Source organism: Columba livia, chromosome 5, assembly GCF_036013475.1.
Source record: "Columba livia isolate bColLiv1 breed racing homer chromosome 5, bColLiv1.pat.W.v2, whole genome shotgun sequence".
Lineage (NCBI taxonomy): Eukaryota > Metazoa > Chordata > Aves > Columbiformes > Columbidae > Columba > Columba livia.
In genome coordinates, this window is record NC_088606.1 from 64243021 (window position 1) to 64268987 (window position 25967).

The following is a 25967-nucleotide window of genomic DNA, read 5'->3' on the forward strand; positions in this document are numbered from 1 at the left end:
AGTGCTTTTCAGATTAATATTCAGTCAGAAAACTGCAGGTTTCTCAGGGGCCTACATTCAGAACCACACTTCCCAAACTCAGCTCCCCAGAGTCCAAGGTTTCACAAGTGTCCGACCTCACAGAGCTGGGACTGTGGGTTCAGACCTCAGCGTCCTTCATCTTCTGCTTTTTGTACCTCAGGGTGGGAAGATGGTTTAAAACAGTGATTTCTGTACCAAAGCAGTAACCAACACCAATTTGAGACAGAGGAAGCCAAGATATGAGCTTCATTAGAGTTACAGCACGGTGAAGAATCTGTGTCTATTAGTAACGGGTATGCTGAAAAGTTATGTCAATAACATGATGCCCACCAGCACAGTTCTATTATCAAAGTCCTACATTACCAGACAAGAAAACTACCTGAAATTACAAAATAAAATTGATTTGCAACATTTTGCTTACAAGATACAGTCTACAAACCAAATATTTATTTGCTGCACACCTTTGATAATCATTCAGGCAAATTATTTTATCACAGACAATGTAACAAACCAAAATAACTGTATCACAAAGGAATTCGTTAACTTATGAATTAAAAATCCACTGCAGAAAAAAATTCAGAAAATGGACAAAAATACAAGGGCTTGAAAGCTGAATGAAAATACAAGAAAAGCCTCCACTATTGGAGGGGTAGGAAACATTCAATGGCTTAAAAACAGAATTATCACCCTTGACCCCCAGTGCACAGAGAACATTTATACATCTCCCTCTTCACAGAATTAAACCTGCTTACAGCTATATGAGAAACATGGTGATTAAAGTGCTGCTGTGCTAAATACAACCTCTTGATAAAATGTGTTTCCAAAAGCAAAATGCTCCTGGAAATGCATTTCCACAACGTATGAAAATATACAGGCACCCTACTGAAAATCAAAAAGCCAAATTCCTGGTTTCTGCACAGTAAACTCAGGTCCCATTAGAGCAGAGAGCCCCTTCGCATGAAGTTCTCTTCAATATTCTTCTTTGGAGGAATCCAGGCAGCCAAAGTGCTTCCCCACTTCAAAGAGGTGAATTTACAACACAAGATCTTAACGCCATGTCCAGTTATGCTTCATGCAGGCTCCAAAGTTGCATACAAAACTATAACCTTTCCCATTCAACAAAAAACCCACAAAAGCTCAAGTATTTCTTGCAGCTCAAACTTGGAAGCTGCTTTCTGCACCTTTACCACGCTCGTGTTGCAATTTTGAACCACGGGAAAATCAGGAGGCTTGAAAACATGCATTTCAAAACCGTTTAGGACACCAAGATGTTTGCACTAAAGTCTAAATGCACAGAAAAAGCCCCTCTGGATAAAAGACAATGAACAAGAGCAGAACAAAGAAACACAACAAATATGCTAAGGGAGCGTACATGTTAATGTAAGACACCAGAGCCCAATGTAAGCAAGCAGACAGTTCGAATACACCTCAGCATGTACTTCTTCAGTTATCTCAAATGAGTTTTGTAATTTTTCTCTCCATAAAAGCATAATGGTTATTTTTTTCTGGTATTTTACCAATTAATACAATTATCTTGGCTATGAATTTCAACAAGAGGATATTTTAAGCCTTTCCTTATTACTTGCTACAATAAGAACAAACCAAAAGGCAACAAACACATTTCAAATGGTGTCAGGATTTCTTGCTCTTTAAAACATTTTAAAGTATCATGCTGACTCAGAGAGCCCTCCAGATAAAAAGGAATCCCACATTTGTTAATAACACCACAGTCAGAATGTACCCTATAACCATCAAACCAAAACAATGCTAAAAAAAGCAAACTTTCCAGTTTACTCCACCACTACTTAACTTTCCAATTTTATTTATTATCCTTTTGATTCGCTGGAATTTATCATTTAAGCCATCACTGGGAATAATCTCAAAAACCACATTCGTTTTTATATGCTAGAAAAACAACGATTTCTAGAATGATGGCTTCCTCGAAACTGGAAAATTTTCAGGTGAGGGACTTTTTGGCAAACGGTAAGAGAAGACGCCACACAGATTCATGCAGGGAAGCATGAATATCGCTTACTGCTTACCACTTGATGTTCGGGGATGAGTAAAGTAGTCTCAGTGCTGTTTAGGCCCTGCCAGTGGCATCACGGGAAAAACATAATGTTGTTAGCGACGATGCAAAGGACGCTTTCAAATAAAAGGCTATTTCAGAAGAAACAGTGCAGCTTCTGGTTTAAGTTGCTGAAGAGCTGTTCTGAGCGATAGATGGGTTTTCAGTCTAGAGCAAGTTTAAACAAAGCTCTACTCTCTCAGGTGAGCTGGGTCTCCAGCCTACGCCACTGACTTTTGCATGGCCCCTATTGATTTTTAAATATTAGTAAGAATAACTTTCAATAAAAGCGATACAGTAATCCTCATCATAAAACAAAGTCTAGACAACTTGGCACAGATTTCCATTTGCAAGCTGATAAAGAACAAATTTTAACAGTATTGTTGTTATTTTCACATCAAAGAGAGAAAATGTACATAGCACAGACGGCTGCACTTGCATTCAGAACAAACGTGACACCCCTTCTTAGCTATTTTTTTCAATACAAACTGAAATTACATCCTGTGAACTGAAGAAAAACAAATGTGAGGAGACAAATCATCAATCTCATAGTGTAGACAAGGCAAATTGGTATCAGTAATTGCAGTTGTTCCACCTAACGAGACTGGTGAGGGTTTCCCAGCTTCCAGTTCTGATCCATGACTGCTGAGGCCCTACCCTGATTTTAGTTGTATTAGTTTTATTAATACAAGGTCTGGGTGCTCATTATTTTTCTGTACAGGGGCCCAGAGGGTGCTGCAATGTCCTCTGAATATTTTGCAGGCAGGAATGGCAGGAATAAGGGGCTTGGAGGCTTTGCTGTTGGGATGAATGATGGTTTACAGTCCCTACGCAATTTGGCAACACCTAATTCTGTTAGTCAATAATTTCTCACACTGTTCTGCTTCTGAAAACAAATTATAGACAGGTTTAAACGGTGCAACCAAACAGTGCAAGCGGATTAGGAAAATATGACAGTTCCCTATGGAATTGAATTAGCTTTCAACAGAAGCAGAATATTCACTTCATTTCATGATCGTATCATCATTTATTGGTTTGGGGTTGTATTATTTCAAAAATACGCATTTCCCAAAATCCAGTTTTCATAAAGTACTGTCTATGATTTTTGAAATTAGAAGTGAATATTTTTCACTTTTATTACAATTTTACTTGAGAGAAACAACACAGGCCCGCTCCTATAATTTTGTGAAACACGCTATTTTTGTTCTTATTTCCATTGCAAGTAATACACACACACACATCTCTACATTCTTTCTTCGTGATGCCATCTGAGTATTTGCTTATCTAAATAAGATAAAAACGTCCTTTTCAGAATTCAGTCAAACAAACCCAGAGAGATTGATCTGGTTTTGGCAAGGAATCCACATGAGAAAAAATACCAATATAAATAGCTGCACTGTGCCCTTACCTTACGACAGCGTGAACTGGCTTTAAAGTCTAATCCTCTCATCACTGATGCTACTGGAAAAACCTGCACTATTTGTAGAGAAATAAGGGCTAAGACACTTAAATGGAAAGTTTTTCTCCAATTGTACACTGAAAATACCTGTCATGTAAAGTACTGTACAAATTTGACATTGATAACAGTGCAGCCTTGCTCTTGATGTCCCCATCTTTTCTTCCAACTCTCCATCCTGTGCCGCTCCCACCTCCTCCATAATTCAGTGTAACTATGGATTTTAGACACCCGCTGTACCTCATGTGCTGCCTACACTGCTTCACTCCCAGATAAAATTGTAATATCTTTAGTGAAACATTCAACTGTGGGATGAAAACAGCGGCCAGCTGCCAAAACCCCTTTGTACATTCCCATTTGTTTTGTGAAACGCCTTCCTGCTAAACCAGGGAACTGCCCCTGCTCTCTGTACAACTGCCTGAAATTATTTGGCTCAAGTCCTGCTGGTTATGTATTAAAAATAATGATAGTCAACATACCTTTACCTTGTACATTTAAAGTGCAAGAACTCTTCTAGAGAGACATCATTTTCTCATCACATGCTAAATTCTATGTACAGCACAATGGGGCTTCAGTCTTCATAACACACGAACCCCGAAACAAGAACCAACCTGTGCTTTCAGAAATGCTCAAATAGTCCAACTTGGTTGAGATGAAAACCAAGAACAAAGGTTGGCAGCACTGCTGGGCTGGTCCTTCGTACTTTGGAATCCACTGTTGTATTAATAATGGTATTTTATGTTTCTCTCTACTTGAAAAGCCACTGGTCTGAATTGCAAATGAACAAGCATGAAAGTAATGTACGTTATCATGGTGGTTTTTTCAGAGAAAATAAATCAGTTCATTTGGAACACCTGCAGCAACTGCTGCTCTCAAAATAAACAACCTGTCTCACATCCCTAATTTTGGTAAAACGCTTTGCTTTACCACATTGGATGGAGCTCTGCCCATTTACTCCTGCTAACCTGGCTTAAATAAAATGACCTGTTCTCAGATTATCTCACAATCAAGTTACAATATGGAAAATCCTGTTGAACAGAAATGTTTAGTAAGCATTCCATTGGTGGGAAATTAACAGCAAAGGTGAACATTTCATCCTTAACTGCGCTAAATGAACTGCCAGCTTCTGGCAGCCAGAGTAGGGCACTATCCTGCACCTTTACTCAGAGTAGCACAGCCTCGTATGGGCTGAGAAACTCAGCGCCCACATGCACACAAAGCAAACATTTTAAATTACTTTGCACTTCTTAATTGGAATAGTAGACAAATAGTCCTCAGCATACACCTCTTACAGATGTCAATAAAATACAAACTAGTTAGTAAGTCTTCTACAAAATCTGTACTAACTTTACGGTTATAGCCTAGAATTTTACTATCAGGAAATTCAATACAAACTCAACTTTTAAACCTTTCTTCCAATCTTAAATTATATAACTGACCTTCTTCCCTCTTAAGAATAAGAACTCTATTTTGTCAGTGGGCCTCATCCTCGTTTACTTTTTAATTTGAACGACTAATTATAATCACAGAACAGAGATGCACTGTGCTATCAAAACAGAATTATGCCATTATATCTATTTTTCTGGTGCTCTCTTTGCATACCTATAATGCACAGAGAAAAAACAGATTCTCAGCTTTTCTTTCATTGATTTTCCAATTTTCTTGAAAGAACTTCCAGAGGAATTCATGCATTTTTTGGAACACAAACACCATAAAGCCTGATCCAGGTAGATTCTATATGGAGACTCGATTAGGACGGTTGCTGGTCCCTAACAGAAGTCGCTGTCTGTGAATTATTGATCTAAAAAGGAGATAATTTGAAGCAGTCCCCATCTCAGCGCCTTTTTGAAAATACCCCTAGCATATCCATTTTTATTCCCCTCCAGTCTGTGCTGAAAATATCTCCTTGCTTCCCAGCATCTAGAAATGACGCATGCTATAAGGCTTGGCATAGGAAAAGCTGTTGAACTCTAAGCAATCCCGTTTCTTTTGTCCTTGTGGGAGATTAAAAGAAGAAAAATAAAGAAACTCAACAAAAATTATATAAAAAAGGCAAAAAAAAAGGGTAATTTAGGGAAGCAGCAGTGGATTAGAGCACAAATGCAAAATCATGAGGAAGAACCAAAGTGCCACTGACAGGAGACTCAATTGCTTTTTGAGCCCTGGATTTCATCTGACTTCTGTCTATGTGTTGGCAGGTTTCACTACAGACTGTTTTTCACCTTCTTTTTTGTTTTACTCGCATCATTCCTTGTGTACATATCACATGCTCCTATACAGATTACCAAAGGAAAAAAGCGCCACTGAATTATGGATAGGTAATGTTTTCTGCTTTCTACATTTGAATCTAGATTTCTTTTTCCCCTGCTGTTGCTAAATCAACAATAAGGACTTTGCTTTTCCTCCCTACTGCTGAGCAGAAGCGTATTGTTATTGTATGTTATGTTTCTTCTCTTCCAAAAGAAAAGACAGCCCAAGCATAATGAAGTTATGACTTGAATGTAATTCATTTAACTCTATCCCAATGGTCTTTTTATGAACGAATTCCATTACCATTTTAAAATTACCTGACCTTATTGTTTTAAGACTTCTAAGCTTTCGTATTTTCCAATTGCAGGAACAAAGTTCATGGTTTAAGTAACAAGGATGTTACACAAGGATGCCACTAAAGTAAAATTATAAAGTAGAGAAATGTGCTGTCTTTCAAAACAAGAACAAAGCACGTTGACCTGAGCTAAAAAGGGTCCTGGTGGAAAGGGGAGAAATCATGGCTTGTTTTTTATGGCAGGGCAGATGACCCGGCTCAGTTCCTATGGGAACACATTGAGGATGACAGAAGGCAGCCCAGTGGAGAACTGCAGGAAAATGAATTCTACCAGTTTATAGAGAAGAATACTAAAGTTGTGACAACACATGAAGATAAAGGATTAGCATTGTATGGAAAAAGAAACCAGGGCTACCTTACTTCTGGAATGAATTCATGGAAAAGCTTTAAGGCTAGACTTAACCTGAATATCTAGGACATTGATCATCAAGCACTAAGCCTGTTGTGGCTGATAAGAGTGTGAAAGGGGGCAAGAAGATTAACTCTGTAGCTTTATGTCTGCCTAACGCATGGAAAGCAAAAATCAGATAAATGAGACCGCATTCCTAAAACTCAAACCTTCATTTGCTTTTTCATAAGTCTTGCTGCACTGCCACAAAGTTCCTAGAGTAGAGGAACACGACTGCCTTGATTTCCCTACCGAGCCAGCAACATAGTTTGCAGCATGAAACAAAGTGCTGGGTTTGTGCAGAAGCATTATGTTTTTCCAATTGCCAAAACATCAAATGATTGTTTCTCATTTCAAGGGTGATACTGGAAACACTGTTTCCTACCACCACTGCGTTGCAGCGCTAACATTTGTAAATCTGTTGTAAGACTCAATGAGTGTCAGTGGCGCTTTCATGGTTTTGCTCCTTCAGAACACTAGAGGAGGAAATGTCGACATGCATAAAAAAGGAAGTATAAGACAATCTGAAAGAAATATTGTTTTTAAAACTAAATCTCTCTTTCACAGCTACTGTTCCTCTTTCTTCCTACCAGTAATGAATTAGCACCGTCTGTACTGGATCTTACCTCGGAGCTGCTGGGGATTTCTGAGTCTGCAGATGAAACAGTTTCACATAAGGGTCCATTGCATTCTTCCCCTAAGGAACATGGAAAGAAAGATTCACATAAATACATTCCTTATTTTAAAACATGATTGTAGCTGAAAACGAAGTGAACCTCGAGGGCATGGAACTACAAACAAGCAAAAGCTGGAAAATACTACTCAGCCACATAAAATCTGCACGAACAGTTCTTTGAAGGGAAAAAAAACCACTGGGAGACACAAGATACTCAGTCTGTCCTACCTGGTTGTGACCTTGCAGACACAGGAACACAGTTTAAGATGTGACAAACAAAAATCCATCAGCATCACATATTTGATGAGATATTCATTGTCTCAAATGCCTGATAGGTGATGTCTACGAGAGTCTAACACTTGCAGCTTTGCTGCCTCACTTATCAAGTTCAGTTATCTCTGGGGTTTTGCTAGAAATTGAATTATTTTTTTGTTGCTAAGGAATTAATGGTGCATACCTCAAGATTATAGATGCCCACATAATGGAGATATGCTGACAGGATCAAGCACAGCAATATCAACTTTAACCACCAAGCTTCTTATTACTTAAAATAAAATAAAATCCTCACCTTGAACTTAACAACAGTATTGAAATCTGACCTGACTTTCCTGCAAATATAGCCAGTCCACCATGGACGCTTATGTAAATGTTAACATACAGGGGAATGTTAACATTATAGGGAAAAATCACAGCAGGAAGTATTGGTGGGTACAGCTTAGACTGGACAGACTGACTAGCACAGCTTAGACTGGACCGCTGTGGGACATCTAAGGCTAGATTAGTCCTACCAATAAAACACAACCTACTCTCCTTTTATTTTTCCAGAACCTTCAAATATTTGATGTCAAAATTGCAGCCAGGCAGGATATAAACTGTTTTGTCTAAAAATCTATAATAAGATACTTAGGCAAAAGAAAAAATAAAATAGAGGAAACAAAGTGCTCTCAAGCTGTCTAAGTTCACTTACAGAAAATGGTCTTTGTAATTTGTAACTGTACATACGATGTGACGAGAAACTGGGCAATAGTGTGCAATGGTATATAACATATAACGAAGTGTCTGAATGCCAAGACATTCACAGTTGTTGCATGCTGTTCTGCTAAAGCAAAGTATGCCTGCAAAATCTGTATTAGTTGATATAATTTGAAAATCTAAGTTTTATTCGTGCACCTATAGAAAGATGTTGCATATGGCGATGCAAGTTGGGAGAAGAGCATTAAGTCACCTCTAGAAAGTTAGTGTGGAAGTTGATAATTTGAGGTCATTCTGCCTGCCCAAAAGTATCATAAATAGTGATTCCACGGCCCCCAACAGCAGCCTTGGATTATCCTTTCTGTAGTTGTGAAAGTTTAACCTCGGGAACAAGCGTGATTCTGAGTTGTACATTTGAAATGCTCTCCTAGCACCACAGCTGATTACTTATGCAACTTGTGAAACAAAATTCTCTCAGTATCTCTGATCCTGGGGAATAAAACTGAATAACCCCAGTGCAGCATCCAAGGTGGCAAAGAGAGAATGTAAAACATATGTTAACTGAGAAGCACAACACGCTTTACGTTCCCTCCTTACAAAACACATAACAGCGTTCCTAAGCAGGAAAGAAATGCATGTTGAAGTCATATAGGAAGGTATAGAGGAGCCGCACATCACAACTGCAACAAAAACAGGGAACAGAGATGTTCAATTAATTCCTAACCAAAAGGGCTGCCTACAGATAGCTAGAAATTTACTTGTAAACCACATTGCAAAAAGCTTGGCTCATATGTGATAGCGATGACTCATAGGAACTTAAATCAGATTTCCAAGAGGCTCTCACAGGAAAAAAATACAAGAGGACAGAGCAGACATACAACAGGGAGGAAGGCGCGATGCTGGTTAGTACGATACCTTCTGACCACGATGGCTTGAACTTGGTGAGAACCACAATGTCATCTTTAAAAGGAAAAGACACTTCAGTAAGAACCAGAAGGAAAATCCACTCTGAACATGAACCCGTTTAATAATTCTCCTCTATCCTTTACAGTACGGCCACTATATCCAAACAACAAACAAGCCCTGGAAACAAGAGACCGTGACCTAGACCTTTTTCTCCAGGCACATCATTCAGCAACACAAAGATGCCACTTTTGCATATGAGCAGCAGGGAGGAATGTAATAGTTTCTGCTAGCCAAGAAAACACCTTTAAAATTCTTCAAGAAATTATAACTTCATATCTAAAGAGAGAGTAAAACAATAATATCCCAATAAATCCATTATATTTAAGGGAACGGCCTTGTTTTTCAACACTACACGCTCTACTGTATGTGAAGAGATCTACAAACTCCTGCACACCAAGAAGAATGAATGAGGACATCTGCTAAGAATAAATAGCCCTTCAGTATAAAATGCACTTTTACAAATTACAGTCACTCCTTCCAAATTTTTTGTACAAAATTAACCCCAGAACCACACTACGACTATCAGAACCCATTAAAATTGCTTCAGACATACAAAATTTCAATATTTATTCAAACCATTGGCCTTTCACGGGCATGCACATACCCCAGCTGAAAGAAATGTCTTTTACACAATGCAACCGTCGTCTCCAACAGCCTTACAGTTCTGCACACAATTATTTGTAACTCCTTAAACACGTGCCTTGGGATTTTGCACATTATTAGAAATAAGTGAGCTTTGAATGGTCTATAATTTTGCAGTATTAACGTATGCTGTCCCAGACTCCACCCCACCACAGGGCAACCTACTTATAAACCTTTGGTGTGCCAACCCGAGGAATTACAGGCCGTTTCTGTTTCAATGTCAGACCCAAACGATCAGATCAGCAGGACTACAAAACAGTTCAGAACTCAAGACTGGAGAATGTAATCCAGACTAATTTTGCCCCTTAAAATATATGTGGTTTACCCCACAAAAAGAAGGTATTTTAATTAGTGCCATCTTACGATTTCCCTAACAAGCACGAAAAATGGCTTCTTGTGTATTGAAATGATTAGATTAGATTACAATAGCTCAACTTCATTCACAGTATCTGAATCACTTTATTTTTCTACATTGAAAAGAGACATTTTTTGGGAAAAAAAAAAAAAAGGAATTTAATTCCATGTCTTGACCTCCTGGTTAAAAGAAGTGGTTTAATATGATTAATATTTCAGGAATCAAGAAGTTGTCCTTCAAAGCCTTTTTATTCATTCCATGAGGAAAGACAAAACTGCTCAGTGGTCCGGACGCCAACATGCTCATGGGTTTTCAAAGACATTACTGTATCTGCAATTTACAGAACTGGCACACAAGCTATTCAAGTACAAATGAATGTCTTTAAAACTCAGATAAATGAATGGGAGACCAGATGCATGACCTACCAACCCTTTATTTGACAGAAAGCAGGAAACTCTCTTTGACAACAATGGCAATACTGGCTTTGTAAACTTAAAGTCACCTGCAAGAAAACAAGCAGCTTGAAAGAAATTCTGTTTATTTTGACGAGCGCTGTTTAAGTTCATCTATAAACGCTTATGAAACAAGAGCAAATGTATTCATGTTGCCATAAAAAAGTCACAATGCCATTGTAAATCAAAGCGTCCAATAGCCCTTCAAGTTGTGCCAGGGAAGGTTCAGATTGGACATTAGGAACAATTTCTTCACAGAAAGGGTTGTGAAGCACTGGAACAGGCTGCCCAGGGCAGAGGAGGAGTCGCCCCTGGAGGGGTTTAAAAGATGTGGAGATGATGTTCTTAGGGACACGGTTTAGTGCCAGGGTGAGGTTATGGTTGGACTTGATGATCTTAAGGGTTTCTTCCAACCAAAATGAACCTACGATTAGATGTTTTTGTGATAGCTGAGGTGAGGAAAGCATCACCATTTCAAGACGCCACAGGACTGGCGATGTATCCCTCTGCACCAAAAATGAGCTGCACATTCTCTAGGAGAAGTACAACCTGTCACAGAGCATGTCCTGGTCACAACACCCATACCTCAACTAGGGAAACAAAAGGTCCAGGCCCAACCACAGACCTGCTCACTTAATTATTAGTGCACTCTGTCCAACCAGAGCAGAACACACTTTGGAGGACATCACAGGCCAGGTTCTGCTCTTCAAAACAGCATGAAGAAGTCAGCCCAGCCTGGGGAAGGAGACAGTTTGGTGCTATGGACGTGGCTGGACTGTGCTACTTGTTCTCAAAGGCCAATGAAAAAATCCTTGGCTTTTTTAATTACTAGCAGAGGCCAAGCCAGGGATGCTCCAGCATCTTTAACTGTACCTAACCAGTGATGTCCCTGAAACATGATGATCTATGTCACTTCAGCATCCTTAGTCTGCTGGCAGATGGGAAGAGAAAAGCTGGGTCAGTGCTGCAGCGCTTCAGGTATCGCTGGACACGGAGCAGCTGCTCTGGGGATGCTGCAGCCTGGCAGGGTCACAGCAGCTCTGCCTCAGAAAAACCAAGAGAAAGCATCTAAATTTTCCTTTCTTTCAACTTCTATCAACCCCATTCATCTGCTCCAAGTAGAGCTCTTGGTAGATGTCTACCAGTAAAAACATCAACAGATTAGGTGCTTCTAAAGCCAAGTGGCAGCCAAATAGACTGTTTATGAATCAAAATTTTCATTTTGCTACTTAAACTAAAAAATCATCTGCATGTGCACACCTAAGACCTCTGACAGAGCTATTGTATTGCAAAGGCAAACCAGAGCCAGGATTCTCAGGCAGGTGCTGACAAGCCGTTTAATGGGCAGCAGCAGTAAGACAGTTTTCCTACTGCTACTGCTACTACTTTCAGCGTTGGTTCCAAAATAACTGCTTCCATTTATTTCCACTATGTCCTTAGACACAGTAACAGCATCCCATTCAGTCAACAAAAGCAAGCAGGTGAAAACAAACAGCTTTCAGACCTGCCAAACTCTCCTGCGTATGTCTGATGCCTTTGACATATAGGTTTACACACATATATATGCCTAGAGCAAGTTTTTGATGGTTAACATACAATAAACAAAACTCTAAACAAATAAACAAAACCCCCATAACCAAACAAAAACAACCATCAATAACATAAACCAAAAACCCACCCAACAATAATAAAAACATTGAAATATACATGGCAGTTGTTACAAGGTAGCTACTTTGTACTATGAAGAAAATTCCTAATATAAATCCTTACCAAACAATGAAAGATTTTATTCCTAGATGTCTTGAAGTTACCATCTTAATAGAGCCCTGCCATTAATCAGTAACCTGGCCTGCCTGAGAGAAAAGATAATCCAATTTAAAACATGGTTATTTATCACTAAATCAATGTGCTTTTTACAGCACCGTGTCCTTTGCGGTGGGATTCCCGCTGCAGCGGGATCTACTCTGACCAACTTCCACCCTTGACAAGGATTCAGCACTGAGTCATTGACAAAAGTGTGTAATGAACACAGATCTCTGCAGAACAAGGTCACTCATTCCAAGTGAGCTTCGTCATGACTAAAGTGCTTCCATATCTAAGAAAATTACAGCTTTAAAATGACTTATTAACTAAATTTATGTGTATATTGACCATCTCCTCCCAGAGCTGGATGACCGAGTTGCGCAGGGGCACTGAGGACCCACCTGCACCGCTGAACCAGAGTCCATCTCAAAATTACACTTGAATTGGTGCTTCGTGCACACGCAGAGCTGCTCCTAAAAATTTAAAACTATTCTTTAACATGAAAACATAAAATTCTCCATAAATCCAAGAAAATGTATTCAGAATATTTTAAAATAACTTTATGATTCCCTTAAAAAAGATTGCTTTCAAGTATGGTTTGCTTCACAGGCATATTAATTTTCAGCATGTGTTTTATTATTAAACAAGTGGTTCCAGAGAACAGATATTTGTCAACACATAGAAAGTAAAAGGAAACAAACAACAATATTTCATATAGGCAAAAATATACAGAAGAGAAATCTGCTCCTAACAATAAGAAAATCTCATTTAGCATTTGGAAAAGTCATGAAGTCCTCAGTTCTAATCTCTGGTATAATAAACGAGTATTTTATATCAGAACTTGAGGTTTACCCTCAGCCGCCTTCCTTTTAAAGAGCTATAAAATCTCTTCTTTTAATTGAAAGCACTTGGCTAAAGAAAATAATAATAATAAAAAAAAGAGTGGTGCAAATCTGTTTTTAGCAAAAAAAACACAAGCATAGTGTTGTAACACAGAACTTGAACCTGAACAGCATTTCAGTGCGGTCAAGGCAATAACCATAATCATATTGGACGTACCAGCACAGACCAAAGCTAAAGCATCCTGTGAGCACTGAGTTTAGCACTTGCAGCTTTCAGGCATCAGCATTTTGCAGAAGGACACAAATAAACTGATTAATAGGTTCAAATGCAATGAAAAAAAAGAAAGCCCAGATCAGTGACAGCTGTAGAAAGTCAGGTATTTGTTAATTGTCTAGCATTTCGATGCATGTAATTAAAGGGGATGGCAAATAAACCTCCTAAGAGCAGGGTGGTAAAATACCAGATTGCAGATGACCTGACAGCTCCTGAAGCAAATGGCTGTGCTTGTTTGTACTTAAACTATTCGGATGTGTGGGGCCAGATTTCATCAGCACCATCTGACTGCAGAGGCAGAAAAACAGCTCAGGCAGTTGCCTTGCACATATATGAATATAAAAGCACCAGGTGCTTGCGATTTCCTTCAAAAAAGCTGAAGAAAAGGGAGCCACAGTATTGCTTTTCATCACAGCCCAAGGGAATGATCAGCACCTCAAAAAGTGTTAAGTACAGGGCTGCCTTCCTGCTGTTCCCAGAGAGACACTTAAAATCTTACAGCATCGCTCATTAATGCATTTCTCCCACTGAAATCACTCATGTAACCCTGAAGCAACACAATCTCTAACTTCTTTCAGCATTTGCAACACACACGTTTTCAAAAGTATTGGAGGGCCCAATGTATTATTCACTACATGCCCACCCTTGTATGGCAGATGAGAGGAGAGGAGAGGAGAGGAGAGGAGAGGAGAGGAGAGGAGAGGAGAGGAGAGGAGAGGAGAGGAGAGGAGAGGAGAGGAGAGGAGAGGAGAGGAGAGGAGAGGAGAGGAGAGGAGAGGAGAGGAGAGGAGAGGAGAGGAGAGGAGAGGAGAGGAGAGGAGAGGAGAGGAGAGGAGAGGAGAAAAGTGGTACATGAACAGGGAACTAACAATGAGGAAATAGTGAAAAAATGCTGGGAAGGGGTTTACCATAAACTAGGAACGCATATAACTTGTACTTTCATTAAGAAAGTAAAAAGCAATATATATTAAAAAAGACATGTCATGAATTTCCTGTCCTCTGGCAGTACTCCTCAGTTTCATGCTACCCAGACATTTAATTTCAGATGGCCAATTTCATCTGCTCTACCTAGTTCAATACTATTTCAGTTATGCTTCCAATGAAATGCATCATTGGGAATTTCACTGGTATATTCACCAAGTATTTAATTTTCTCATATTAACATAAAAATATACCAGTATAGAAAGACTTTTTACAAACAAATCCCATCAACTTTTTTTTTTATTTCCTGACGTACGAGTTTGCAAAACTCAACATTTTCTGTCTGAATTACTTCAAAGATGATGGAATAACTCTGGAAGTTATATACCGACCTCAGAGAGAAACAGTTCCTATCAATCAAGAAAATGAGCAGGGAAATGGACCACGGCTCCCATCACTTAGAGCTTTTTAAGTAAACACCCATCGATTAACAGGACTGAGGTACACGCTGGCATCCCGCTTGCCAACAGCACCAAACCATGTCTGCAAGTCATTCATTCACTAGCATGGTATATTTGTGGCACGCTATAAATTGTACAAACATAGGCTCTCCCATTTCCTACCTGATAGTTAAGAAAACCCCTTGGAATAACAAGCCACAGGGCCCTTTCTAATTTCGGACTAGCACAGAAAATTAAAGGCCAGCCATCTCTATCACAAGCCCTACCCAGATGCCTTGCTGGCCTTCTGCTCTCTTGCCAAAGGCCTCAGATTTCACTTTTACCCTTGGGAGCCTGCGAAGGAAGACAAAGGATCACTTGGGATTTCCAGTTAGAAGACTGGAATTCACCCAAAGATATTCTCACTTCCTAAAAACCAGCATTTGGAGCTTCACTACCTCAATGGGTCCTCATTGAGATCCAGTGGAGAATGCCTCCAATAGCACCAAAAGACCCAGGCAAAGCAACATGTGAAATACTGAAGTGCTTTTATTGTACTGTTTTGTGTAAATGGGTGATCCACATGCACTGGAAAAAAAGTCTGATTTGAAACAGCAGCTTAGAATTAAGTCTTTTAACAAAAGTAACAGCAAATGTTGGTCTATTCTTAATTTATTCTTAATGGTAACAGACTACTATACTGCAAATGCAAAAAAAAAAAAAGTAGTGAATCTCATAACCCTTTTTAATCCAGGGGTGTCAAACTCATTTTCATCGGGGGCGACATCAGCCTCACGGTTGCCTTCAAAACACCAAATGTAATTTTAGGACTGAACTAATGTAGGAGTCATTACATTTACACAGTCCTAAAATTACACTCAGCTCTTTGAAGGCAACCGCGAGGCTGATGTGGCCCCCAGTGAAAATGAGTTTGACACTCCTGCTTTAATCTATGGTATCTATTGAAAATTCCAGATTACAACGGTGTAAACAGGACTCAAGATAATTTCTCTCCTCATTTCTTGGGCACCAGTTATAACTAAAGCTGAAACCCCACATAGTGAAACTAAAGATGAAAACAGGGCCTAAAGAGAGAGACTGAAGGCAGGTCTGCGGTGTGTGAGGATACGTGCTAGTTCTGCCTTGATGTGGTGTGGAAAGAGCAATCTGAATTCCCACGTGGATATATTCTGAATACACAGAAAGATTCAGAAGCCTTTACTGGATTACTGAAATATAAGTATTGCAGATATGGAATTATTTTCTCAACCATTCTGGGGAACCACCCTCACACACAGATTTTCCTGTTGCATTCCTTTGCCCACCAAGAGAGGTGAGTTAAGAATAGTATTATTTTACATTAAGACAGGTAGTTAGTGCTGACAATGCACATCAGCACAGTTGCACGAGGGTTTCCTGCCTTATTTTCCTCTTTTTTTATCAGCAGCAGCTAACCAGCCCGCTAACACCCCATTTCTTGGCACACACAGACCACAGCATGAACACCGTGGGTTTAACCGCTTTCGGTTCTTCCAGGAGGCCCTTGAAAGAAACACACACATCTCCATAGTACAATGCAAGTAATCAAGTCCTGACCTAGAACCAGCTCCTCCCCTACACAATGTTTTATCTATAAATAATTCCTGACATATTATTCAGCTTTCTGCAGGAAGCCGACACCTCAAAACCCTTCCATAACTATGCTATAATTGCAAGAACTATCCCTATCAACAGGACACAAGGATGTTCCTTCCCTTTCGTGCATTTATGCACATGCACAGGTGAAAAGCTACTGCCAAATACAATGAAATTACTGCTAAATAATGAAGCACAACCTGGCAACGACACTCACCACTCTTCAGTTCAGCCCCAGATAACAATAAAAAACTAGTGGAAAAGTTCACTGATTATTACCTTGCCACTTAATATCTGAACCAGCAGCTCTTGCCACATTGTTACATTACCTATACTTTCTTAATTACATGTTTCTATTAGGTGACTGTACTCCATGAGTATGTCCAACTCATTAGTTTACAGCTACTAAATATGAAGACAATGGTGTTTGGTTTTCTCATTTTGCTTGGGTTTTTTTTGGGGGGGCGAGGGGTTGGTTTGTTGTTCCCCACAAAACACCTGCCAACAGCTCTCAGCATAATTTTCAAAGCACATTTTTAGTAGCGCCCTTGTATCTCATCCTAGTTTTTCCTTGCATCGTAGTACTTATTAATCATTTGTACATAGAGGTTAAAAGTGCGCTTCCGTTTCAAGATACAGTTATCTTATTTCTGGAGAAACTTTCCTAGAGTGCAAAAACTAGCATGTCAACATGGGCTTTAGTTCCCCAAACGTGCTGCTAATGCACCTGCTAAATAAACTTGAAAAGCAAAGTAACTTTGAGTTTTGTTTGTAAACTGAGAATTACCTACAGGATGTGACATCGTGCTTAGGGCATCATTTCACTGACCAGCAGCAAAGGCTGGAAACCTTCCAGCTGTAGTTATACTTTCAAAATGTTGAGTTTTGCTTAGATCCAAAGCCAGATTTTTATTATTAAAATAAAAAAAGAAAATCAAACCCCTATGCACTGGACATCCACCTTTCCACTAGTGCTGCAGTGAGGTTTCAGGTGCTTCCTTCCCATTTATTTGGCACTCCCAGCACAAAACCTCTGCCCACAGCTGGAACAAAGCCCATCCCTCCAGTAACCTCTGCAAGGGACAAACAGCCATGGAGCACTTTCTTTCCTTTTCTGAGCAAAAAGGTGAAGCTGCAGAGCTGCTTTTAAATAGGGGGTAAAGAGCATTCACCACTCAGTTCTTCACCAGAGGGAATTGAGCTGGATTGCCCAGCTCTCCCAAGCCTGGCCTAAACTTCCCACATAATTGCTACTGGGTTAAGAAGGAATGCGAGAGACTTAATCCCTCCTGGAGAGCTGCTCCGCTTTGCCATCCACTGGGCTACAGAGTAGAGGGTATAAACGTGACTTTAACCTCACATGCAGGGTCCTCATCTAAAAGAAAAGTGTTATAAGTCTCAGTCACCACTCCAAAGCCAATTTTTTAAAAAAATGATTTGTTAATTTATTTTCTTTTTTAGCTGCAACAATCTCTGGATAAAATCCATACATAACAGCTGTGGTGGAATGAGCTTAGCTTTTATTTTCTCATTAAAAGCACCACAGCATGTATACAAAAAATAGATACAAGACGATATGCAAGTTGTCAGGATCAGTTCCCAAAAGCAGGCTACTACTCCTACTACAAATGGGATTTTTCCGTTAAAAAGGAGGTTCTACCTTCCCATAACCAACCTGTATTTACACTGTGCCCCCGCAGTGACGCATCGCAGCCAGTAAAGAAATTCCACTCAGGAACTACACAGGGGTTGGTCTAAGGGAGTATTTTCTCCCCTGCTTTTTATATTCTGAACTATGCGTAAATTTCTCCGAGTTTTTATTTTATTACCTAGGAATAATCCTTTAAAAAAGCTTTCACGTTAACAAACCCTCTGCTTTAGCCCTGGTGGGAACCTGATATCCCATTCAATGCTTCCACAAATAGATCAGAAATTACTACATACATTGCTCCAGTAATTAGAGGCAGATGTAGTTTTGAACAGAGGCCTGTGTTTTATGTTACTGGTATGAATCACAATGATTCTGATTAAATAAGTGAAGTATCATTCTATTAAATAACGGCAGTATTTGAACCTGAATGCTGAGGCTCTATGAGAAGCACGAGCACCATTTGCAAGTCATGGCCTCGGCTTTTCCCGATGTTTTGCTGCCTTTCTCGGAGGGAAGATGACGATCAACCTAAATAAACGTTTGAATTCAGATCAGCCTTAGAGCATTTTGAGTTCAAACCAGACTCCTGGAAGTTTTGAAAGAGGAACCATGCACATAAAGGCAGAGTATTCCCAATCACGGCACGGAGCCAAGTACGAGCTTCCAGAAGATCCACAGTCTTGGGGACACATCCCACACCACGGCTACTATAGCATGAACATTGCATGCTGAAAAAAAAAATGCTAAGATAGCACAGACATAAAGAAATATTCCTAATAACATATTGTTGTCTTCTTCCTTGGATATTTACATTCCAATTTTGCAAGTTCACTTTTCTTAGTTTTTAATATTTGAAGTAAATGCCACTTATCTTCCAAAAGAAAGCAAAATCACCCACACAAAAATGGAAGTTATTACCTCATGTGGGTGCAATTCAACAGGAAGCCAGAAAGTTTCCTCCAAGGTAGAAGTTTCAGCACACAGTCTCTAAGCACAGACCCTGCAAACTAAGCTTTCTGCTGCTGCTGAGTAGTTTTTCACCCACGCAACCTGTTCCTCAGCATTCAAGTTCAATGAAATGCAGTAGTAAACCAGAACTACATGCACACGCACTATCCAAATATGAACACATATTTAAGGAAAATAAGTAGCAGATGTTTTTGCTTCTGCCTTGTTGCTATTGTCTCACACAGACCCTGCTTGCGCACGTCAGACATCCGTAGCCTGGAGCCTCCTTAAAAGCATAAAAGCAGATGTTCAGATCTACGAGAAGGCCCAGTGGCAAGGTATGCGTGCTGTTAACTTTTCTAAACCATAATTTAAGAAAGATTGTATGTTTGTTTGTTTGATTTTTATCCTTGAGAGATTTTTGAACAGTGAATCAACATAAAAAGTCAAAGCACTTCACCCCATATTCCAGTTTATTACTGTTTTAGAAAGTGTTTGATTAAAAAATTCATTGACCTGGTGCAAGATTTTGTATGGACAGTTATGTGCTACTGTATGGTAAATCCTACTGAATCATCCTCATCCACCAAAACCCCTCAAATCTCCTTATATTTGATGTGTATGAATAGAAAAAAATCCACAACACGACCAGGGGAAAACTGAATGCTGCAGAATTAACTTTGCAACATCATCCCTTAAATGGTTACTGTGTATTTTGCAAATATTTTTTAGTCTCAAGCTCTTTGAGAAGAACAACCCCTGGCTAGAAGGGCAGCTCAGCCCTGAGCCCTCTTCCCCGCGCCGAGGCAGCGGGACGGGGGCTGACTCAGGCCTCCCCACGCGATTTGGGAAATGCATTTTTGGCCAAGAGCCTGCACCACCCATCTGCTCGGGTTCCTGGCCAGCCTGCCAGCTCCACCGGGCCTTCCCAGGGAGGGACTGTCCGTCTGTCTGACACTTGCTGGTTCGCCGCTCCTTGCCGGCACGGTAAACAACGTCCTCTGGATCATTTCCACAGTCACTAGCTGCTGTCATACTTCTCTGAAACAAGACTCAAATGCTTTGAAAAAAGATCATGATTTTACACTAGTGCTGGAGGTATTTGAAATGGCACTGTAGGTTTTTTCTAAAAGAGACCATGTAGTCAAACTGTGAGGGAAAATACACAACCCAGGCAGCCAACCTAGAAACTCTTAGTGCTTCTTTTTCGCTTTACAATCTTCCTTTCTAGGACTGATGGCAAAGTGTGATTCCCATAAGGAAATTTCTCTAAGTCAGACTTTTTCTTTTTTTTTAATATATTTGAATCTTTCTGAAAATACCAACATACTATCTTACATCTAACTGTTGATTCCCGTTGCCAGGTGACATGCTGATAAATACGCACTCAGCATTTGCGTCATGTTATTTTATGAAATCGTATCATTACCGCATTTATTACAAGCAATTACATTACATACTGACATGAAGTGGAAAATGTAACCTGGTTATTGCAAAAAAATAAACAATGCCACAACACAAACCCTACTGGAGCATCTGGGATGGGGTGGGGATAGAGAGGGGCTGCCCCCACCTTCCAAATGAACCTGAACCTGCTTGGAACGACCATCTCAGCTTCTGGAGGACACCAGCTCATCTCAGCCTGAATCCGGCTGCTGCTTTGTGAAAAGCTAAAAGTTTGCTGTTAGGCAAAAGCAACGTTTGTATTGGAAGTGTGTTTACAAATAGAAATTAAGGGCTATGTCTAGTTTTGGTTCTGAGCAGTGTGCTGATGCAGGAACCTTTTTTTTTTCCACCCCCAAGGTTTATTTAGGGTTAATAAAACCCTAATAGAGTTAAAAAAAACCCTAATTAAACTACACTCAGGCAAACGTGGAGGATTAAAGACACACTCAGGAGGCATCAGGGACCACCTGGGATCAATCCCATCTCCCAGGTGCCTTCCTGATAAGCCCCGGGGCGGAACCGAACCTCCCAAAAAGCGGACCTCCCAAACCCCCCCCCTACCGCGGGCAGGAAGCTCCGGCCGCGCGCGGCCCCTCCGCACCGTGCACGGAAGCCAGAACAAAGCAACGATCCCCCCGCCGTCTCCTACCATCCGTAGACATCGCCATCTCGATAAGGGTCTCGTTGTCTTTCTTCCCCGAGCGATTCATGGTGGCCGCCCTTTTTTCTCCGTCCTCGCCGGCGGCGGGGGAGCCCTCCCGGGAGCGGATGGGATAAGAAGGGGTGAGTCAGGGGCTGAGCTGCCGCCCCATACATGCGCACTGTCCGCAGAGGCGGAGCACGGAGAAGGGGGAACCGGAGAAGGGAGGGGGGGACCGGGGGCCGCCCTCGACCGGGCGCGGTGCCCGCCCGGGGCGGCCGACGGGCGAGTTCCCCGCCCGTCGGCCGCCCCGGGTGGGCACCGCGCCCGGTCGAGGGCGCTTTGTCTCCATTAAACCCCTTGGTTTTCCGCTCCGTACAGAGAAACGCCGGAATGCGAACCGGGAAAGCATCCAAAATGTGAATATTGATTAAATTTCGAGCGTTGGCACGCTCCTTTAGTAGCGCTTTGGAAAAGCAACTCCCCTGTACAGTTGGATTTCTTTGTTTGGATATAGCAGAGTTTGCTTTTTTTTTCTCTGTTTGCATCTCTTGTAAGTAGTGCTTGAGATAAGAGAGGAAAGAACACGGATTAAAGTAATACTCTTTGTGGGTCAGTGTCACAGAATCCCAGAATGTCAGGGATTGGAAGGGACCTCGAAAGCTCATCCAGTGCAATCCCCCCATGGAGCAGGAACACCCAGATGAGGTTACACAGGAAGGTGTCCAGGCGGGTTGGAATGTCTGCAGGGATGGAGACTCCACAACCTCCCTGGGCAGCCTGGGCCAGTGTCTGTTACCCTCACTGGGAAGAAGTTTCTTTTCATATTTAAGTGAAACATCCCGTGTTCCAGTTTGTACCCATTGCCCCTTGTCCTGTCATTGGTTGTCACCGAGAAGAGCCTGGCTCTGTCCTCCTGACACTCACCCTTTATATATCTGTAAACATTAATAAGGTCACCCCCCAGTCTCCGCTTCTCCAAGCTAAAGAGCCCCAGCTCCCTCAGCCTTTCCTCACACAGGAGATGCTCGACTCACGTTGTGCTTTACTCTGGCTGGTGACTAAATCCTGCACAGCCCCCAGCTCACCCACCCCGAGTGAGTTGGTGGGGAAGATTCTGAATAGTAAAACTAAGGAAACTAGTGTATTAATTATACTGTGTTTGTATTAAAACAAACAAAGAACAAGGAGGAAAAAACAAACAAACAAACATGAAAACAAACAAACAAAACAAGTGATGCAAGAGAATTGCTCCCCACCAACTGGCTGATGCCCAGCAATGGCAGCCCCTGCCAACCTCCACCCCTACCAGTTTTATTTCTGAGCATGGTGTCTTATGGTATGGAATGTCCCTTTGGTCACTTGGGGTCAGATGTGTCCCTTCCCATCTTCTTGTGCACACCTAGACAATTCGCTGCTGGGTGGTGTGAGGAGCACAAGAGGCCTGGATGCAGCATTATCTCAAGCATCCCTGTGTTATCAGCACTGTTTTCTGTCACGTAGCCCCATACCAGCTACAATGAAGAAATTTAACTCTATCCCAGCTAAAATCAGTACAGTGGCTGATTAGTGAGGATAAATTTGCTCTTTTGATCTTGCAGGGACGTTAAGAACAACAAGCAGTTGTCTTGCCTACAGGGCAAATGTAAGCTGCTGTCAAACAATAAAGGATCATGCTGTTTGCTGTTCTGATTACAGAGTCAGAGCTAGCAAATGCATTGTTTTGGCTAGCAAGCCTGGGTTCTTTGTAAGTAGTAGTTGGGAGAGAGAAAGAAATAAGAATAGAGCCTGAGGAAGGAGAAATGAGGCCTGAAAAGGTGGCAGAAGAAACATAAGTCTTTCATTCCAGGAGCTGGAAAAGAAACTCCATCTTGATTCCTCAGTCTGGATGGGTCTGGTCTCGTCTCCTTCAGGGTCTCTGAAGCTGAGATCATCTCCCAGGATCAGAGCCCGGCGGTGCTGGGGAGGACAGGAGGCTCCAGCCATGGCTGTTGTTCCTTCTTCTGGAGCTGGCGCCATTTTCGTGTCTCAAACAGCCTCCTCTCCTCATCGCTTCCTTCAGTAATCTGAGGTAGTTTCCAACAGGCTGTTTGTTTAGTGCTTTTTTTCACGCGGCTTTTTGTTCATTAATATCATCTCAGGCCTTCTTTCAGATTAACTTTTTGTATATTTAGCTTTTACTCCCTCAGTAGCCATTTTGTGTACCAGACTGATGGGGAGTTTGTTATGTGGGCAACTGTAATGCAACAGTGGTTTCATGACAGGATTTCTTAATCATAAGACTGATCAAGTGAGTCAGATAAGGTGCTGGGTTTGTGTCCAGGTCTATGTACAGCATTAGGCCTTTAGTTGTCCTGTGCCACATTACTGCTTTGAGGAGTATATTTTTAGTCAGGAGCAAGACCTAAAAATGTGTCTGGTTGCTTTCCAAAGTCTGAAATGTTGAGTTTAGCTTTTAATCTCATGATACAGGGTGTCAGGAACAATGAGGATGGGCATCAGCACACCAAAAGATGCCTTTAAACAGCTTGTAACTGCACACAACGCACCAGGTCACAAGGTTCAGTTTAAAAGCTGTGTTTTCTAGGCCTTTAATTTCCTCGCAGTATTATATATCTCACATAGATGCTTTTATGCCCATAGGAGATGCAATTTGAGCCAGTATTCAACAGGAGCCAGGAACAGCAAGAATTGCAAGAGCCATTGCTGGGTTTTACCTTCTAATTACATGCTCACCCTTCCCATCTCCACCCAGCACATGTGGTGGTGAAGCCAACCACCCCTGGAGCTGTGTACGGTGCCCAAGATGATTTTGCAGATCTCTGTAATTGTACAGGCTCGTGGTTTGTTGAGGCACTGAATTTGTGTAAATTACACTGTGTCCTGTATTAGGGACGGGGCAGAAGTTTGCTCTCCCAGGAGGAGCTGTCTATGGAAGGCCTTGTGCCCACGGCAGGCACAGGGAGGTCCATGCAATACCCAGCCTTGAGTTTTGTACATCCAGAGTTTAAGCAGCCATTTTCTGACTCGGTGGTTTCACAGTGTGCCTAAGCGATCCAGGACCACGCTTCCTTCTAAAGGCATAGACTTTTTTCCCTCCCAGCTTATATTTTCACTGCTGATTGAGCATAAGGTGATACAGTGAATCATATCAACCTGTTAAACTGACTGATCTTTTATTCCCCAGGTTTTCAGTTCCATGACTCACTGCAACCAAGAGGTACCACCAAAACAAAGGAGGAAATGGGGAACCACACAATGGCAGGACCATATTACTCCTGAAATATCAAGAACCAGGTACGTCATAGCATTTCTGCTTTTGGTGGTTTGGAGTTCAAACACTGTTTCCAATAAAAAAATAAAAATACATAGAAGACTGTATTGTGTAGGTAACAAACATAACCAGAAATTACTATCAGTGATCAGTTCAGCACCAACACATAATCTTTAACTGTGTTTCTTAAAGGAGAGCTGGTAGTTTGTAGCCCTTATAAAATTTTGTTTTCCATTTTTCAAAAGCATGGATCTGATTTCTTTAAAATAAATATATAAACACAGAAAATTGGTGGGGTTGGAGGGCCAGGGTTCAAAGATATCTCTGTGCCCATCATTGTCTCAGGTAGGTACCCCAGGGCCTGTTCAAAACCACTCTCAAGTTACAACCTGAGATCCCAACTTTCTGTTAGAGGATTGTCTAAAACTTGTGTCACCAAAGCATCTCTGAAAATAGGACCCTGAGTTCTAAATCATATGGAAAATGGAGATTTTGTGTCTATCAGTTAGATGCTTTGAAAAATTTCATTCTCTGTTATCTATCCTCTGAGAAGGAATCTAGTGAATACAGCTTTTGCATTTACCACTTGGGGACCTACCTACAAGTTGTTCAGATGATTCTTTCAGGATTCCCTGTGCTGTGCATGTCATACATCCATATGGCACAGTCTTAGAAGGTGCAGCAACTTTCTGCTATTGAAGATGATGAGTATTGAGTACATTCCTCTTGTTTAAAAAAGTTGTGTATATATACATACATATGTAGAGTTTTAGTAAGTTTTCAAATCAGACTGTGAGCACAAGTTAGAAATAGACACAATAACAAAACCTGAATTTGAAACCGATACAGGGTATATTTCCTTCCCAGCCTATTCAGCCTCCTTTTTCTCCTCTGATGGCTGAACAACCACACGGTTGGTCACTTTGGTGTGAGATTTCAGCAGACAGGGGCTACATCCCAGAAACTAACGTTGCTGCCTCTCACATCTTCATTAATGTGCTTTTTCCAACCAGTTAGAGGCCACTGAGGATTCTGGTTGAAGAGCTAACCACTTTCTTTCCCTGTCTTTGAATTAGCCCTTTAGAATATAAGCAATAGTGTCATTCGGAAAGAAATTAATATTTTAGAGACCAGTAAGGCCAGATTCTAAACAGACTTAGAAAGGTAAAGTGGGATTCAGATGGAATTTAGGTGCCCAAATCCAGCATGATGGTACCCAAAACTGCCATTCAGTTGTCGCATAACCTTGGAGCTTCCACAGGCTTTTTTCTTTTTTAAATGCACCAGAAAGGAAGCACAATTTCTGTATCCCAGGCAATAACTTAAGGTTTCAACACATGCCTGTAGTGTGGGGGATCACAGGGCAATTCAGTCTGGGCTCCCTAAACTCCTGCATGTTACTCAGAGGCTGTTTGACATCTGACTCTTCCCCTCCCACTATCCGCAGTTCCTAGGGCTAAACCCAGCTGCTGGAACACCACTCCAGGGTCAG

At 41.1% G+C, this 25967-nt stretch overlaps 1 protein-coding gene and 1 long non-coding RNA gene across 17 annotated transcripts in view; one reads left to right on the top strand and one right to left on the bottom strand.

The window, feature by feature from the left end:
• ANO5 (anoctamin 5) overlaps positions 1 to 21380 on the bottom strand; it is a 56353-nt gene extending 34973 nt beyond the window's left edge. For 3 of the 11 annotated variants that reach the window (XM_065065496.1, XM_065065495.1, XM_065065492.1), the window contains exons 1-3: positions 21211 to 21380; positions 7165 to 7235; positions 2064 to 2111 (exon numbers count right to left, since the gene is read on the bottom strand). In XM_065065496.1, the coding sequence (XP_064921568.1) occupies positions 2064 to 2111; positions 7165 to 7235; positions 21211 to 21271 (180 nt within the window). In that variant the 5' untranslated portion in view covers positions 21272 to 21380. Of the gene's footprint in view, positions 1 to 2063; positions 2112 to 7164; positions 7236 to 9101; positions 9147 to 21162 lie in introns of all 11 variants that reach the window. The other 8 variants (XM_065065491.1, XM_065065490.1, XM_065065488.1 and 5 more) reach the window with 5 other exon arrangements.
• The window catches only part of LOC110355012 (uncharacterized), a 202669-nt gene continuing 197830 nt past the window's right edge, over positions 21129 to 25967 (top strand). For 5 of the 6 annotated variants that reach the window (XR_010473141.1, XR_010473143.1, XR_010473142.1 and 2 more), the window contains exons 1-2: positions 21131 to 21344; positions 24389 to 24498. This is a non-coding gene — a long non-coding RNA (uncharacterized LOC110355012). Of the gene's footprint in view, positions 21345 to 23050; positions 23273 to 24388; positions 24499 to 25967 lie in introns of all 6 variants that reach the window. The other variant, XR_010473145.1, reaches the window with a different exon arrangement.